Raw genomic sequence first — 18,480 nt, 5'->3', positions numbered from 1 at the left:
ACTCTACACTAAAATATGGAGGAAATTCCTACAATTCCATACAAATTCTGATCCTACAGAAGTCCCGATAGGGCCCATCTTAGAATTGTTACAAAGGGGGGAAAGAATTAGGTTTATCTGTAAATACATTTAAAGTCCATGTGTCTGCACTAGGGGCCCTTTATTGCCATAATGTTGCAGGAAATATATGGGTGTCCCGATTCATCACAGCTTGTGAACGGATCAGTCCTGTTAACATACCCAGAATTCCTCCCTGGAATTTAAACTTGATCCTAGCCGCTCTGACAGAATCTCTCTTTGAGCCAATAGATACAGCATCCCCAAAACACCTATCACTCAAAACGGCCCTCTTAGTAGCACTAACATCTGCTAGGAGAGTTAGTGACATTCAAGCTTTGTCTATAGATCCACCTTTTCTACTGACGTTTCAGGATAGACTGATTTTTAAACCAGACCCCTCATACCTTCCTAAGGTTGCAGGAAAATTTCATACCTTCTTTAAGGATCCCTCCACTCTTGACGTTTCACACCCTGGATGTTAAGAGAATAGTTTTAAACTCTATTGAAAGGACTAGGAGTTGGAGGCAGTGTAGGGCTCTGTTCATATCCTTCCAGGGCCGCAAGAAGGCCTATCCGCCTGGCTTACTCCACGAGAAATGAAAATCCTCCAGAGGACATTAAAGCGCATTGTACTGGAGCTATGGCATCTTCCTGGGCTGGAAGGGGAAACGTTCCAATTGAAGACATATGTAAGGCGGCAATGTGGTCAGCTCCTTCTATAACCAATATAGGCTTGACTTCTTGTCAGCTTCTGACCTGGACTTTGGCAGGACTGTCCTCAGCACGGTGGTCCCTCCCTAGGTGATGGTCTCTAGAAATCTTTCCAGTGGGTTCTGTCGTGGCGAAGAGTAAAAAGTCGGATTGCTTTCCGGTAATGCTCTTTTAGTGAGTCCACGACAGCACCCAGTCACGTCCCTCCCTGAAATTAATATAGCACGTACTAATAGGATATTTTCTTGTTAAATAGAGAGTAAGTAAGCATAAACATAAAATAATATTTTGCCTAATACTTGGCGGTCCTCCTGGTACTCTGAAATCCAACTGAGGAGGAGAGGCGGATCGTCCCCTTTTATTTTCTGTAGGCTTCCTGTTCCTATGGGGCAGATCCCTCTCTCCAGTGGGTGCTGTCGTGAACTCACTAAAAGAGCATTACAGGTAAGTAATTCGGCTTTTTTTTCTCTTGGGAGGGAAACCGAGGGAAATTAAGCAGAGAGGTATGGTTTCAGTATAGTGGTTGGAATAAACTCTTAAAAAAACCTGCTAGGAGGCAGTGACTAAATTAATCCAAAGGATAATACAGACAAATCAGACGTTAATAGAAGATTATAAAAGCCCCTGTCAGTGTGAGCTTCAACGAGTCTTCATTTTTGTACTTCTGAATTTTCTTTTTATTTACTCATTCAGAGGTACTTTGAAAAATGCTTTATACCGCCGAAACGTCTGCCTGTTCTGTTTTAAATAGGTTGGTTTAAATCCGTAGTAAAAATCATATATCAAGATTTCATTTCCTCTCCCATCAATTTGGTGCCAAAGTATTTTTCATATATCTATTCTCAGGATAGGTCATGAGTATCATGTGACCAGAGAACCACTTTAAATATAAGCAACAGTTTAGTTTAAAGAAGAGTAATTGTCTGGTTACCCTCGTTGGTCACAATTAAGATTCAAGTGTTTGGGGGTTTTTTCCTTAGAGAGTTCGGACTCGCTGTTGTTAGCGCAGCTTTCCTCACAGGTTGACCAGCACGTCTGTCTATATAATGGCTGCTGGTGGAGGAGCATGTGACCAGGCCTGTCCATCCATCTCCTCCAACAGGAAAATGCCTCACATTGGAAAGCTGTTTTTCTACTAGAGGAGTCTGATGGACAGGTCTGGTCCATGTGCACACTCGTGCATGCCCTCATCATCATCTTGCACCTCAACTACTGCAATTTCCTGCTCTGTGACCTCACTTCTAACACTCTCGTACCCCTCCAATCTATCCTATACTCTGCTGCCCGACTAATCCACCTATCCCCCACTATTCCCCGGCCTCTCAATCCCTTCACTGGCTCTCCATTGCCCAGAGACTCCTTTTCAAAACCCTAACCTTGGCATATTAAGCCATCCACCACTTGTCTCCTCCATACATCTGTGATCTAGTTTCCTGGCTCTTACATGCACTCAACCTCTGATCCTCACAAGTTCTCCTTCTCTATGCCCCTGTTATCTCCTCATCGCACACAAGATTTTTCCCTTGCATCCCCCCTACTCTCTACCACAACATAACAGACTCTCGCCAACCATGGAATCCTTCAAAAGGAACCTGAAGACCTACCTCTTCTGACAAGCCTACACCTGCAGTAACCCCCAATCCACCGTACCGCTGCATGACCAGCTCTACGGTCACCTTCTGTATCCTCGCCCATGCCTTGTAGACTGTGAGCACTCAGGGTCCTCCTGTACCAGTTGGTGACTTGTTTTGATCAAGATTATTTTTTGTTTTCATTATGTACCGTTTATCCCTTTTCACATGTAAAGCGTCATGGAATAAATGGCGCTATAATAATAACAAAATTATTATAATGTGCAGCCATTTTATAAGATGGTGTTAGTCAGTTTGTGAGGAACGCTGCACTAAGGAAAGAAAATGACTTATCGCTTTACCATCTGTTTTATTATGTAATATTTAAGGGTATGTGTCCATGGGCCAGATTACATCCGGATTAGCTGTAGGGTTCAACCCGCAGCGTCCAGATGTTACAGTATAGTGGAGGGGATTTTATGAAATCTCATCTCCACTATGTGTGCGAACACACATCCGGCAGCCCTGCGTTTATGGACATGCAGCGCGTCTTTTTAGAACGCAGCATGTCTCTTTACCTTGGGGTGACGCTCCGTTGCCGCAAGGTAAATAACAGGGTCCTATGTTTAGGGTGCGGTGATTCCGGATATGTACAATGAACACATCCGGAATCACCGCGCGTACAGAAGGGGTGGTGCTTTGAGTGGAGCTGGTTTTCCGCTCCGTCCAAAGCGCCGTCAATCCGGACAGTGGACACACACCCTTACTGGTTTTTGGGCCTTTGATTATGCCCTGTATTACGGTCAGGTATAATCATTTAGGCTAAGTTCGCACTAGGTGTTTTTGCATTTTTTAAATGAAAATTTCCAGCTGCTTTTTACAGTACCAGCAAAGTCGATGAGATTTCAGAAATCTCACGCCCCATACCTTGTTTTTTTTTTTTTGTCATCAGGATTTTGTGCTTTGCATGGTTTTTTTTGCACAATGGAGCATTTCACTTTTTTCAATGTTTTTTTTTACCCATTGGAATGAATGGATGGTGAAAAAAAGCGCAGGTATCAGGTTTTGCTGTTTTTTGTGCCATACTTATAGAATAGGACTTTTTAGTTTCAAAAACTAAACTTTATCAGCATGCATAAGACACAAATCTAGCATGCAAAAATCACAGCGAAACCCAAGGAAAACATTTTTTTTCTGCTGCTTCTTGTCTGTCAAGAGATCAGGTTTTGCTGCAGAAACGAAAAACTCTGGGAAAAAATACCTAGTGTGAACTTACCCTTAAAGTGCAGAGATCAGATCACGTAGTCACTATTCTCATACTTTCATTTCATGCACTATGCTCTTCCATCTGCATGTCTTTTGAAGTACACCTTTTTTCTAAACAACCAAATTTAAGCGTTTTTGACTTTGAAGTTTACATAAAATCATATTTGTGCTGACTCCATGTATTTTCCTGGCTTTGTGGACTTGGGTTATTTGTGTTAAATTACGGTAACTGAAAAAAGGGCGATTTTTGTTTGGCAGAATGTCTTCTTGATTCCCTTTAGCTTTGCTTCATTGATTTTTTAATAAACCACTTACCATTTGAAGATTACAGTCAGCCCCTTCCTTGAAGAGCTAAGTTACTTTTAATATTTGCAACTCTTGAGTAATATGGAAATAGTTGACTGTACAGAATATTATCAGGATGGCAAAATGTTCAGAATATTTTTTTTCTTTTTTACCCAGATTACATATGCAACTCTGACTCCCACTCCCCTCCCCCCCCCCAAAAAAAAGGACATACAAAATGAAAACAAATCACCTCCCCACCAAAAAAACAAACAAACTGCATTTACCAATACCAGGTCATGATACTAATGCACTTTATGAATGGTAGGTTGTGAATGGTTGTTTCATTAGTATTTTCCACCTGTGCTGCCTCCATCTTTAAGCGTTAGTATTGTGACTTGATGTTGCTTCTATGGCAGTGTTTTGGGTTTTTTTTTTAAGATATACAAAATACTCCCACAAATGTGGGCCATTCATTGCAAATCAGATTTATTATTTTGCACCCCAAAAAAATAGAATTATTCTTACCGTTAATTCGGTTTCTAGTAACCCACCACGACAGCACACTTGGAGGATGTTACCCCTTTCCTAATAGGGACAGGAAATGACAAGAGGTTAAATAACCCCTCCCTCATCCTCCCCCTCAGTGTTATTATAAAGGACCACAGGAGATGGAGTGCTTCAAATTATATTTATTCTTTTCAGAACGTATATCAAGCAAAGGGAGGGATTACTCCTGCTGTCGTGGTGGGTTACTAGAAACCGAATTAACGGTAAGAATAATTCTATTTTCTCTAGTAACCCCCCACGACAGCACACCTGGAGCAGTACCCAAGAGTAATATTTAGGGAGGGACTACAGCACTAAGGACTTTTTCTCCGAAGGCTAAGTCTTCTTTTGACATCAGGTCAAGCCTGTAATGTTTGGAGAACGTATGGACCGAGGACCACGTAGCCGCTCTGCATATTTGCTCAATGGAACCACTGGCTTTCTCGGCCCAGGAGACAGCTGTTGCCCTAGTAGAATGAGCTGTGAGCTTTTCTGGTGGTGGAAGGCCTTGAATTTGATAAGCCTCCAGGATCGCTCTTTTGATCCAATTTGCAATTGTGGATCTGGAAGTCTTCTTCCCCTTATTCTGGCCGAGAAGATGAATAAACAGATTCTGATCCTTTCTAATCTTCTCTGACGCGTGAAGATAATAAACTACCATTCTCCGAACATCCAAAGTATGGAAATGTTCCTCTTCCTCATTCTTTGGTTCCTGATAGAAAGACGGAAGAATTATCTCCTGCGACTTGTGGAAATCAGAGACGACCTTTGGGAGAAAGGATGGGTCCAATCGCAGGATAAGCCTGTCCTGAAGAATCTTCATGTAGGGCTCATTGATTGACAGGGCTTGTAGTTCACCAACTCTTCTGGCTGTTGTTATAGCTACCAGGAAGGTGGTCTTCCAGGCGAGTTTATCCATACTTATGGATGACAAGGGCTCAAACGGTGGAAGAGTAAGTCCTTTCAGGACTATATTCAGGTCCCAGGATGGAACTATATTTATGGGTCTTGGAGATATGCGGGATGCCGCCGTCATGAATCTTCTCACCCATCTATGGTCAGCTAAAGACTGGTCAAAATAAGAGCTCAAGGCTGCCACTTGTACCTTGTGGGTGCTGGGTATGAGACCTTTTTCCAGCCCATCTTGTAGGAAATCCAGGATCCTGACTAGGTTCGGTCTGTCTGGGTTAGGTTGTTCAGGAGCACGCCATGTGATAAGTCTTCCAGATTTTTTGGTAGATAGAATTAGTTACTGTTTTTCGGCTTTTTTGTAGTGTCTTAATGACTCTCTTTGGTAGCCCTCTGGTCCTCAGAATTGAGAATTCAGAAGCCAGGCATTTAGGTGCAACCTCTCGGGATCTGGATGGAGTATCAGCCCTTGGTAGAGAAGGTTCTTAACTGGTGGAAGTGCTATGGGTCCATCTATTTTTAGGCTGATGAGGGCCCCAAACCAGTTTCTTTTGGGCCAAAGTGGAGCCACCAAGATCACCCTGAGTTTCTCTGCCCTTATCTTCTGCAGGACTCTTGATAGGACTGGCAATGGCGGGAAAGCATATGCTAGTGTGAATGTCCATGGCTGGACCAATGCGTCCACAGCTAACCCCGGATTCATTGGGTCTAGCAAGAACTGGTCTACCTTTTGTGTTCTGACTGTTCGCGAACAAGTCCACTTCTGGTTGTCCCCATCTTCTGACCAGTATCTGAAAGACTTCCGGGTTTAGGCTCCATTCTCCTGGATGGATCTTTGTCCTGCTCAGGAAGTCGGCTTGTACGTTTATTTCTCCTTTTATATGTAGGGCGGATATGGAGAGAACATGTTCTTCGGCCCACGAAAATATTCTCGCTGATATTGTTTTTAGATCCTCGTGTCTTGTACTTCCCTGATGGCGAAGGTGGGCAACTGTTGTCATGTTGTCCGAGTATATTTTTATATGGGAATTCTGCACAAGAGTTACTGCTGCTCTGAGAACTTCTACTGCTTTTAGTTCTTTGAAATTTGAGGATTGCTGTGCTATTTCGGTTGACCAGTATCCCTGGAATATGTGCTGGTCTACCGTAGCTCCCCAACCTTTTCCGTGGCATCTACTGTTATGGTCACTGCTGGGTCCTGCAACCAGGGAACTCCTCTTATTAAGTTCTCTTTCTGTAGCCACCATGTCAATGAGGACCTTGCATGCGGTGGTATCCGGATCTTTTTGTCTAGAGAACCTGGGGATCCGTCCCAGCTTGATAGAATATGGGTCTGAATTATCCTGGTGTGGGCTTGTGCCCATGCCACCATCTGGATGCATGATGTCATGGTCCCTAGAACCGACATGGCCCATCTTAGAGATACTATCTTCTTGTCCCGCAACATTCTTATTTTTGATGTAAGCAGGGACCGCTTTTGTTTGGGTAAGAAAGATGTTTGGTTGTGGGAGTCTAATAAGACCCCTAAAAAGATCTTCGTTGTGGACGGAACCATATCCGATTTTTGGGGGTTTACCACCCATCCCAGGGATGACAAGATCTGGAATGTTGTTTGAAGATGTTCCTGTAGAATTGGAACCGTGGGGGCCACTACCAAGAGGTCGTCGAGGTACGGGATTATGCATATCTGCCAACTTCTGATGTAGGCCATTACCTCAGACATGACCTTTGTGAAAATCCTTGGAGCTGAGGATAGTCCGAATGGGAGGACATTGAACTGAAAGTGGTCTATAGCCTCTCCTCTGGTGACCGGAAACCTTAGAAATTTCCGATAAGTTGGATGGACTGGGACGTGATAATATGCGTCCTGTAGGTCGATGGTTGCCATGACGAAGTCTTGCCCTATTAGGGGTACTGTCGATCTGGCGGACTCCATTCTGAATCTTCTGTAAGTTACATATTGATTCAGAGGTCTTAAATTGATTATCATCCGATGGGTTCCGTTTGTTTTTTTTGATCAGAAATAGGTTGGAATAATGACCTTTGTTTCTCTCGTTTTCTGGGACTATGGAGATCACATTGTTGACTAAGAGATCCTTTATCCCCGCTATCAATGTGGACTGTAGCTTTGGTGTAGATAACGTTGTCGTTTTTATTCTTTTTTTGGGATATGATATGAACTCTATTTTCATTCCCTCTTTGACCAATCTTAAAGTCCACTGATGCACACCGATCTCTTGCCAGAATGGGAGGAAGTTCGAGATCCGACCCCCCACAATGATAGCTTCATTGCTTTCTCTGATTTTGGGGTTGGGAAAGAAAAAGATTCCTGTCTTTCCCTCCTTTTGGATAACTCCAACGACCTGTTTTTCCCTTCCCTCTGTATTGAGGAGTATGCTCTTGCTGAGCGCGGAAGGGTCTTTTCCTAGGGTTCCTAGGTTCTGGTAAGCTCTTCTTCTTGTCTGAAGCCTTCTCCAGAAGATCATCCAAGGCTGGTCCAAACATATACTTTCCTTTAAAAGGAATAGAACACAGCCTCATCTTAGAAGTCATATCACCAGACCAGGATCTTAGCCAGAGTGCACGCCTTACTGAGTTTGACAGTGCAGCTGATCTCGCCGTCACTCTCACGGATTCTGCGGAAGCATCCGCTAAAAAGCCTCTTGCTTTCTGGAAGATAGGCAAAGAGGCTAGAATATCTTCTCCCGGAGTACCTGAGGACAAGTGCTCCTCTAGCTGCCCCAGCCAGCGATGCATTGATCTAGCCGCAAGTGGATACTGAATTAATGTTCAATAAGGACGCTGATGTTTCCCACGATTTCCTTAGTAGTCCGTCCATCTTACGTTCCAGAGGGTCTCTCAGTTGGGAGGCATACTCGAATGATAGCGTGGTTTTTTTGGCTACTCTGGCAATTTGAACGTCCACTTTTGGAACCTCCGACCAGCATGAAGCTGTCTCGGCATCTACAGGAAATCTGTCCTTAATTTCCGCTGGAGTAGTCCGCTTCTTTTCTGGGAATTCCCACTCTTCCAGAACTAAATCCTGGATATTTTGGTGAATAGGAAACACCTGACGCTTCTTAGAACGAAGCCCTCCGAACATCTCTTCTTGTACTGACTGGGCCGTCTTCTCTTCCTCAATTTCCATAGTCTTCCTCACAGCTTTGAGGAGTTCTATGTCAGTTGAAGAGAAGTAGTATCTCTCTTGCTGGACGGTCTCAGAGTCAAAGGATAATTCACCTTCCTCTGGGGGTTCGTCCGATGTCTCCCCCTGAGAGTCCTCCTGCCCTTCTTCCTGTGGATTAAGTTTTCTTTTCTTAGCCTCAGGAGGGGCACTAGGAGATGGTGTAGGCTGGGAAAGAGTGGCCAGCGATGTTCTAATTTCATGCTGGATTAAGGTTTTGATCTCATCCATCAGAGACGGCTGTTCCTCCCTGATGATTTTTTCTGTGCATTCTTTGCACAATGATTTCTTGTATGAAGAGGACAGCTTCTTCATACAAACTGCGCATTTGCGGGTAGTTTTAGTTTTGCCTCCTGATGTGGGTTCCTTGTCCCCCTAAAAAGGAAGGGGAGAAGGAATCATAAGACTATAACCCACATCAGGGAATGGACACCCTGGGCCAGACTACTCACTGGGGCCGGGATGGTGCTATGATCTGCAGGTGCAGAGCGTGAGGAAGCAGACATCTCCACGGTCTTCACCACACAGTGGTCCTACCTGCGATGTCTTCCTGTCCAGGGCCTAAATATATAGGCGACCGTACCGCAGCACCTGTCCTCCAGGATGAGGACCTCCGGTGTCCGGAAGTACGTGGGAGGAGAACGCCGACGTCTTCCATGCTGTCTTCCTAGCGCTCCAGCTGGAACGCACAAGGACCTTCCAGTTCAGTGAAGCCGGCCGGCGTCTGACGTCATATCCTGCCGCCGGCTTCAGACCGGAAGTGCACACACGCGCGGAGGAGGAGAAGGGCTGGAGAGCTCAGAGTGGCCTCCAGCCAAAGAACGCCCCAGACCTTACCCGAAGGTGCGGAATGGTGGTGAAGGAGTCCCGAGTCGGAGGAGACGGGAGCAGCGACGGGGAATAGACGTAAGTCCGATCCCAGCTGCCCGGCCAAACTATATCTATTCCCCCCGGTGACCGCTGCCGGCACAGTACACCTGGGATGACCTCTTCATCCCTAGTAGGGACAGGAAAGAACACTGAGGGGGAGGATGAGGGAGGGGTTATTTAACCTCTTGTCATTTCTTGTCCCTATTAGGAAAGGGGTAACATCCTCCAGGTGTGCTGTCATGGGGGGGTTACTAGAGAAAAGTAATTTTCTTAAAGGGAACCGGTCACCCCCCTCATTTGTAGCTAAAAGAGCCACCTTGTGCAGCACAAATGCTGCATTCTGACAAGGTGGCTCTTTTAGTTATGATGCCTGCACACGCTGAAATAAACGTTTATAAAATGTGCCCCCTCATACCGTGAAACCGTCCCGGGGGCATGACTTTCCTTCCTAATCAGACCCAGCACAGCCATCACTCTGGGCCTGTGCGCGCCGGGCGCCGCCGCCTCTTACTCCATTATCGTCCCCAGCGCCTGCGCTGTAAGTACAAAGGGCAGCGCAACTGCGCATGCACGAAAAAAAGTTAATGCGCCGGGGACGATAATGCTGCAAGAGGAGGCGGCGCCCGGAGTGACGGCTGTACTGGGTGTGATTAGGAAGGAAAGTCCCGCCTTCGGGACGGTTTCCCGGTATGAGGGGGCACATTTTATAAGCATTTATTTCAGCGTGTGCAGGCATCATAACTAAAAGAGCCACCTTGTCAGAATGCAGCATTTGTGCTGCACAAGGTGGCTCTTTTAGTTACAAACGCCTGAGGGGGGGTGACAGGTTCCCTTTAACAAATTTAATCAAGACCATGCTGCAAAAATGACTCCAAAACTCATTAACAACAATTCAGCAGTTAAGTATTTATTCATTAAACCAGTGTTCAGTAGATAGTTGACTATCAAAGAGCAATAGTTATCAACCAAAACCCCTTCACCTTTCATGGAACCACATGGAAGGAAAATGTCACAAGAACATTTTTTTCTCATGAAAAGGGTTGAAGATAACATGAAGGTTCACTGCAGTTAGCTTGAAAAAGAAAGCTGAATCGGTATTTCCCGTGACACCATACAGCATACACTGCATAATATTGGCGTGCATGGGTATTGTCCACAAAGGAAGCCTCTTTTGAAGCCTATGCATAAAAATGCCTGTCTGTAACTTGCCAGGGCTCATGCTGAAAAATATGAAGAATACAGGGATTCTGGAATGAGACCAAAATAAATATTTTTGGAACAAAAGACTTCAAAACTGCATGGCATTGCAACGGTGCGGAGTACAAAGAAAAATGTCATGGTGCCTACAGTGAAACATGGTCGTGGCAGTATCCCTATGTGAGACTGCTGGTATTGGGGAGCTAAATTTCATTGATGGCATTATGAATTCACAGATGTACTACTCTATATTGAAAGAAGATAATACCATCACTTTATGCCCATAGTAACATAGTTAGCAAGGCCGAAAAAATACATTTGTCCATCCAGTTCAGCCTATATTCCGTCAGAATAAATCCCCAGATCTACGTCCTTCTAAAGATCCTAATAACTGTAAGATACAATATTGTTAAGCTCCAGGAAGACATCCAGGCCTCTCTTGAGCCCCTCCACTGAGTTCGCCATCACCACCTCCTCAGGAAAGAAATTCCAGATTCTCACTGCCCTAACAGCAAAGAATCCTCTTCTATGTTGATGGAAAAACCTTCTCTCATCCAGACGCAGAGAATGCCCTCTTGTGGCTGTCACCTTTCTTAGCATAAACAGATTTTCGGAGAGATATTTGTATTGTCCACTTGTATACTAATGCATGGGTATTAGTTCGCCTTTTTTCTAGACTAAATAATCCTAATTTTGCTAATCTCTCTGTGTATTGTAGTTCCCTCATCCCCTTTTTTAATGTTGTTGCCCTCCTTTGTACTCGCTCTTGTTCCATTATATCCTTCCTGAGCACCTGTGCCCAAAACTGTACACAGTACTCCATGTGCGGTCTAATCAGGGATTTGTACAGATGCAGTATAATGCTCTCATCATGTGTATCCAGACCTCTTTTAATGCCTCACATGATCCTGTTTGCCTTGGCAGCTGCTCCAGGTAAGTTTATCATTAACTAGACTCCTCAAGTCCTTCTCCATGTCAGATTTACCCAGTGGTTTCCAGTTTAGTGTGTAATAGTGATATTGATTCCTTCTTCCCATGTGTATTGCCTTGCATTTATCATTGCTAAACTGCATCTGCCACCTCTTGGCCCAAGTTTCCAACTTATTCAGATCCATCTGTAGCAGAATACGATCTTCTCTTGTATTGACTGCTTTACATAGTTATACACTGTTCCACCATGATAATAATCCAAAACACATATCTAAGGTCACTTGCATTTCTGAAGAACAGGGTGAAAGTGTTTCAGTGGCCAAGCGGGCTTCTTGGTCTGATCACAACCAAACACCTGTGGGGAACTCTAAAGAGACAATTTGAAGGAATACTGCTGGAGAGATCAACGCAAAATGAATAGATTTTATCAAATTCGACTCACTAGATGGAGCTTTTGATAAAGCATATAAAGTTATCCGCTGCGGCTGATCCACGGGTCAGCAAGTGACCAGTCTATAGATAAATGAACGGGTTAATGTGGATATGACCTGCACTGCTGAATGATCGTATGTCCAGACCTATTTCACATAAAGAAATGTGGTTTATTCATCGCGTTTCAAAGTCTAAGTTATTTCTTCATCACGAAATACCACATGAATACGCAGTCAGAGCTAAATTGAGCTCTGACTCTGTATTCGTGTGGTATTTCCTGATGAAGAAGTCACTTACACTTTGAAACGCGATGAATAAACCACATTTCTTTATGTGAAATACGTCTGGATATACGATCATTCAGCAGCGCAGGTTATATCCACATTAACCCGTTCATTTATCTAGAGAGAAAAGTTGAGCATCACTCTCATCCAGGATTCGGGCTCTGGATTCAGGCTCTGAAAGAGATTGTTCTTGAAGAATGGAAAAAAATATTGCAATATTGTTTATTCAATGCCTAGAAGACTTGGTGCTGTTCTTGGAGGTCAATCAAAATACTAGCTGTAGTAGTTTTTGGTGGGGGTGCAATAACCCCTTCACCCTAGGCCATTTTCGTTTTTTGCTTTGTTGTTTGGTCACCTTCTTCCCAGAGGCATAACGTTTTTATTTTTCCATCAATATGACCATGTGAGGACTTTTTTTTTGCTGGAAAAGTTGTACTCTTGAACGACACCATTGATTTTACCATATAGTGTACTAGAAAACTGGGGAAATATTGCAAGTGCGGTGAAATTACAAAAGATTTTTTTCTATCATGTTAACCAAATGCTAAAACTGAGCTGCCATTATAAATCTTCAGGTCATTACGAGTTTACAGACATCAAACATGTCTAGGTTCTTTTTTTTATTGCAAAGTTTGTTAAAAATAAAAACAGAAATTGCAGAATTTTCAGACTCGTAGCATCTCCATTTTTCAGGATCTGGGGCTGGGTGAGGGATAATTTTTGTGCACCGAGCTGGCATTTGTATTGATACCATTTTGGTGTAGATATGATGTTTTGATCTCCTGTTATTGCATTTTAATGCAATGTTGCAGTGACCAAACAGCTATAATTCTGGCGTTTAGATTTTTTTCTCGTTATGACGTTTGCCGATCTAATTCATTCTTTTTATATTTTGATAGATTGGACGTTTCTGAACTCGGGGATACCAAATGTAATTTCTTTTTGTTTTTAGTTGAATGGGGAGTGATTTAAACTTTAATTTATATATATATATATATATATATATATATATATATATATATATACCCTATATACTCGAGTATAAGCTGAGATTTTCAGCCCAAATTTTTGGGCTGAAAGTGCCCCTCTCGGCTTATACTCGGTGGCAGGGTCGGTGGGCGAGGGGGAGAGAAGTCTGAGGCATACTTACCTGCTTCCGGGGCTCCTGGCGCTGTCCCTGCAGTCCCACGGTCTTCGGGTGCCGCAGCTCTTCCCCTGTTCAGCGGTCACGTGGGACCGCTCATTAAAGTAATGAATATAGACTCCACTCCCATAGGGGTGGAGCCGCATATTCATTTCTCTAATGAGCGGTAACGGTGACTGCTGACAGAGGAAGAGGCTTTGGCACCCGGAGACCAGCTGTCCGGGAGAAGGAGCCAGGGACGCCGGGAGCAGGTAAGTATTACATATTCACCTGTCCGCGTTCCACCCGCTGGGCGCCGCTCAGTCTTCCCGTCCTCTGGCTCTGAGTGTTAAGGTCAGAGGGCGCGGTGACGTACTAGTGTGCGCGCCGCCCTCTGCCTGAACAGTCGGTGCGGAGAGACGCCAAGACTGGACGCTGAGGAGCTGCAAGCAAGAGAGGTGAGTATGTCATTTTTTAATTTTTTTTAATGCAGCAGCAGCAATGGCACAGCTTTCTATGGCACATCTATGGGGCAATAATGAACGGTGCAGAGCATTCAATATGGGGCACAGCTTTCTATGGCACATCTATGGGGCAATAATGAACGGTGCAGAGCAATCTATATGGGGCACAGCTTTCTATGGCACATCTATTGGGCAATAATGAACGGTGCAGAGCAATCTATATGGGGCACAGCTTTCTATGGCACATCTGTGGGGCAATAATGAACGGTGCAGAGCAATCTATATGGGGCACAGCTTTCTATGGCACATCTATGGGGCAATAATGAACGGTGCAGAGCAATCTATATGGGGCACAGCTTTCTATGGCACATCTATGGGGCAATAATGAACGGTGCAGAGCAATCTATATGGGGCACAGCTTTCTATGGCACATCTATGGGGCAATATTGAACGGTGCAGAGCAATCTATATGGGGCACAGCTTTCTATGGCACATCGATGGATAATGAACGGTGCAGAGCAATCTATATGGGGCACAGCTTTTTATGGCACATCTATGGGGCAATAATGAACGGTGCAGAGCATTCAATATGGGGCACAGCTTTCTATGGCACATCTATGGGGCAATAATGAACGGTGCAGAGCAATCTATATGGGGCACAGCTTTCTATGGCACATCTATGGGGCAATAATGAACGGTGCAGCGCAATCTATATGGGGCACAGCTTTCTATGGCACATCTATGGGGCAATAATGAACGGTGCAGAGCAATCTATATGGGGCACAGCTTTCTATGGCACATCTATTGGGCAATAATGAACGGTGCAGAGCAATCTATATGGGGCACAGCTTTCTATGGCACATCTATGGGGCAATAATGAACGGTGCAGAGCAATCTATATGGGGCACAGCTTTCTATGGCACATCTATGGGGCAATAATGAAAGGTGCAGAGCAATCTATATGGGGCACAGCTTTCTATGGCACATCTATGGGGCAATAATGAACGGTGCAGAGCAATCTATATGGGGCACAGCTTTCTATGGCACATCTATGGGGCAATATTGAACTGTGCAGAGCAATCTATATGGGGCACAGCTTTCTATGGCACATCGATGGATAATGAACGGTGCAGAGCAATCTATATGGTTGCAGAGTATTATATATATATAATTTTACTTTTATTGGTATCTATTTTTATTTTTGAAATTCACCAGTTTCTGCTGCATTTCCTACCCTAGGCTTATACTCGAGTCAATAAGTTTTCCCATTTTTTGTGGCAAAATTAGGGGGGTCGGCTTATACTCGAGTACATACGGTATATCTATATATAGATATATATAATATATATTTAAAAACTTTTTCTTTTGTAGTAGCTTCAATAGTCTCCATGGGAGACTATAAGCTGCGATCATCCGATTTAGCTATGCTAAAATGATACTTGCTATGAGCGCCGACCGCTGGGTGGCGATAATAGCTATCTGGCTATAAGAACCACAGGGGTCTCCTGCAGACCCCGGGTTGTCATGCCAACCCTTCGACGACCCGCGGTCATGTGATGCGCTTCCGGTGCAAGCATGTTAAATGCCGCTGTCAGAGATTGACAGTGGCATTTATCATGTTAACAGCCGCAGGTGGAACGTGATTCCACCCTTAGCTGTTAGGGGCACATGTCAGCTGATGTGGACTCAGCGCCAGAGCCCACATCAAAGGGGGAGATATGTCGTGAAGGGTTTAATAATTTGTTAAGGCTTTAACAAATTTGGGTAAAACTCAAGATTTTGTAATGAGTTAAAATAACCTTGATTTCATGTTATGGGTTAAAAAAATGTTTCAAAATGTTGGACATAGTTTTCAATTGGATATTAATAAAAATTGTACTTTTCAAAGCGGGTGTACTCATTTATGCTGAGCAATGTGTATGTGTGTCCATATGCAGTGCCTTATCTAGGTTTTCAGCTGTGTTCAGGAGGCTTCATTAAATCTCCCATTCTGTCCCAGTCTATACAGCAAAGAGCCATTGAGCAGCAAAAGACCACTATTTCTTCTTCTGCTCACTGGTTAACTTTGCTGTATAGACTGGGACAAGGTAAGTGATTTAATGAAGCCCCCTGGGACATCTGAAGGCTAGTTATCAGAGTTTGACATATCCCATATGTCATTTAGTAAGTAGGCTGCCATATTTAGCTGGGTGAAGTAATTTCGCCTCATGAAATGATGTTATTATGTTAGGTCAAGATATATTGTAAATTTAAAATAGTCTTCCTTATGTGCTTTGTTTTGTTTTATTCCAAAGTTTCCGCATCTGCCCCATGTCAGTATTTTTTTTTTGTTTTGATTGTTTACCTGCTTTATTAAGTTCCACGTGGCTTATTGAAATTGGTTTCTAACATTAAAGCTAATAAGCCTGTTTTTCTATCCAAATTCCTGCTTTGTGATCATAACGATTAATAAACCGTAATTGATCAGGTCATTTGTTTGTTTTTATAGAGGTCAGAAGAGAAAGTTGGATGCAGAGGATGAGGAGGATGAAGATGATGCTGATGAAGAAGAATCCAGTAATGAAGAGGGAAGCAGTTCGGAGGCAGATGAAATGGCAGCAGCCATTGAAGCAGAGCTCAACGACTTCATTTGACACATCTGCCGAAAGGAAAACCTTAAAAAATTGTGTAATTGCACACATAACTGAAACCAATTGTTGTTTTGCTACTTCAGTTTTGTCTATTTTTTTGTTTTCACTTTCTTTTTTCTTGACAGTAGCATATTTGTATATTTTGCTGGGGACACAACTTGTTTTACACATTTTGAGCTAATTATTTTTAAGGGTGTTTTACATAAGGATACTATTTCATCTTCTTTAAGGCAAAGGAAACAAGTATTAACTGGGAAATTTGTGCTATGCCAAAGACATAATGCTTTTGTCAAAGCTTTGTAGATTTTGAGAGATTTGGGTTTTTGTTTTTGTTCTACATTTTTATGTGTCTCTTGCTTTTCTGACTTTAGTCAGAGAAGTAGAGCAGGAGCTGTCCACTGGCGGCTGAAGTTCCATCACATGGAAGGAAACACATTCTTTCCTTATATATCAAAATAAAACTTTTTTTAAATATATACAATATATATATATATTTGTATAGATGTAGAAAATGTGATATGAGAAATTGTAAACTTGACTTGTCACTTGCCTCTAACTGATTTCACTGAGTAAATCTCCTGTTTTTACACGTTCCTCTGTGCATTAGTTTGGAATTGCTAGAAAAGCAGTGTTTAGCTTTTTTTACGCTTGACTCTCTGTTCTGGTGCTTCAAGGACAGAAATTTATGAAATTGGATGTTCTTTAGGCAGATGAATTCATTGCTATAGCTTAACTTGCAATAGGGTTTTATTCATAATGAGAGGACTAATGTAAAGTTTTTGTATATTCTATTTCATATCTGACCCTCCAAAACAGATTTTCTTTCATTTAATAAAACCGATCATTTTGTAGATATTGGTGTGTGTCACTATTTGTTTTATGTCATAAAAGACATTTGTTCATCATAGGCAAATAGTACTATTCTCAAAGGTGGTTCTTGTAGTTAGATGACTGCTCTTTTATGTCTTTGCAAATTTTTCACATCAAATTTGAGACTCGTCACCGTTTTTAAGAAATGATGCACCACTTTGTACTACATGTTTACACAACTTTTGACGTGCCAGATATCTTGATCTGTGGGAGTTTGAATATTGAGATCAGTTGTTAGAGGCTAAGCTGAGACTTGTCTGGCTTGATAAAGTCTGACTCTATTCAGTCTTGAAGGAGAGCAGCACTCAGCTAAGTACTTGTGCTTCTTTTGTTTTAGTGTTTGCAGATTAATGGACCCATACCAATGTCAAATATTTAGTAAAATTGCAGTTATGGTTTCGGTTATGCAATGAAAGATACGTGGTACTTGCGTTTTCCTTTATACAGAGCATGTACCCAAAGTAATGGTTCACAAGGTACCGTAAGTGTTCTGTGTCTTTAATAAACATTGACGTGTATCTTTCTTCCACACCTCTGAAATTACATTTGATCCCCTGACATAACAGTAAAGGCGTCAAAGTAAAAGAGATAAACAGTAGGGAAATTCAAAAACCGTGTAACATATTGTCCCCTTAAAATTATATTTTTAATCAAAAAATCTCAAAATACCACTTCCCAGTGAAAACAGAAAAAAATAAATATATATATGAATCTGTTAGTGCACCTATCCTAATACAATAACCCTGCGCTTACCTGCTGTCCCTTCCCAACAGTGGAGGTTGGCACCCTGATAGATTATTTGGCGCCCCCACTCCGCGGCGGCTAACACCTGCTCACCCTGTTAAGTAACTAACAAACTATAGGAGGGAAAACAATGAGCCAATAAAAGAAATGAAAGAAAGCGTAGGGTAAGAAAAAACTAAGGTGCACAAAAAATTATATCCACCTCCTGCATTAGGATCCCGTGTAGGACGTTGGACCATCATTTATTTTTCAACAGTACAATGACCCCAAACACACCTCCGGGCTGTGTAAGGGCTATTTGACCGAGAAGGAGAGTGATGGGGTGCTACGCCAGATGCCCTGCCTCCACAGTCATCAGACCTGAACCCAATCGAGATGGTTTGGGGTGAGCTGGACCGCAG

General features: G+C 43.0%; 1 protein-coding gene across 1 annotated transcript in view; it reads left to right on the top strand.

Annotated features, from left to right (window-relative positions):
- CTDP1 (CTD phosphatase subunit 1) overlaps positions 1-17,316 on the top strand; it is a 193,930-nt gene extending 176,614 nt beyond the window's left edge. Inside the window, exon 13 of the mRNA XM_069730928.1 lies at positions 16,324-17,316. Coding sequence (XP_069587029.1) covers positions 16,324-16,468 — 145 coding nt within the window. The 3' untranslated portion in view covers positions 16,469-17,316. The remainder of the gene's footprint in view (positions 1-16,323) is intronic.
- The last annotated feature ends 1,164 nt before the right edge of the window (positions 17,317-18,480 follow it).

The sequence above is a fragment of the Ranitomeya imitator genome, chromosome 6 (assembly GCF_032444005.1).
Source record: "Ranitomeya imitator isolate aRanImi1 chromosome 6, aRanImi1.pri, whole genome shotgun sequence".
In the NCBI taxonomy this organism is placed as follows: Eukaryota; Metazoa; Chordata; class Amphibia; order Anura; family Dendrobatidae; genus Ranitomeya; species Ranitomeya imitator.
Note: the sequence above shows the minus strand (reverse complement) of the source record. Positions and strands in the feature narration are given on the sequence as shown.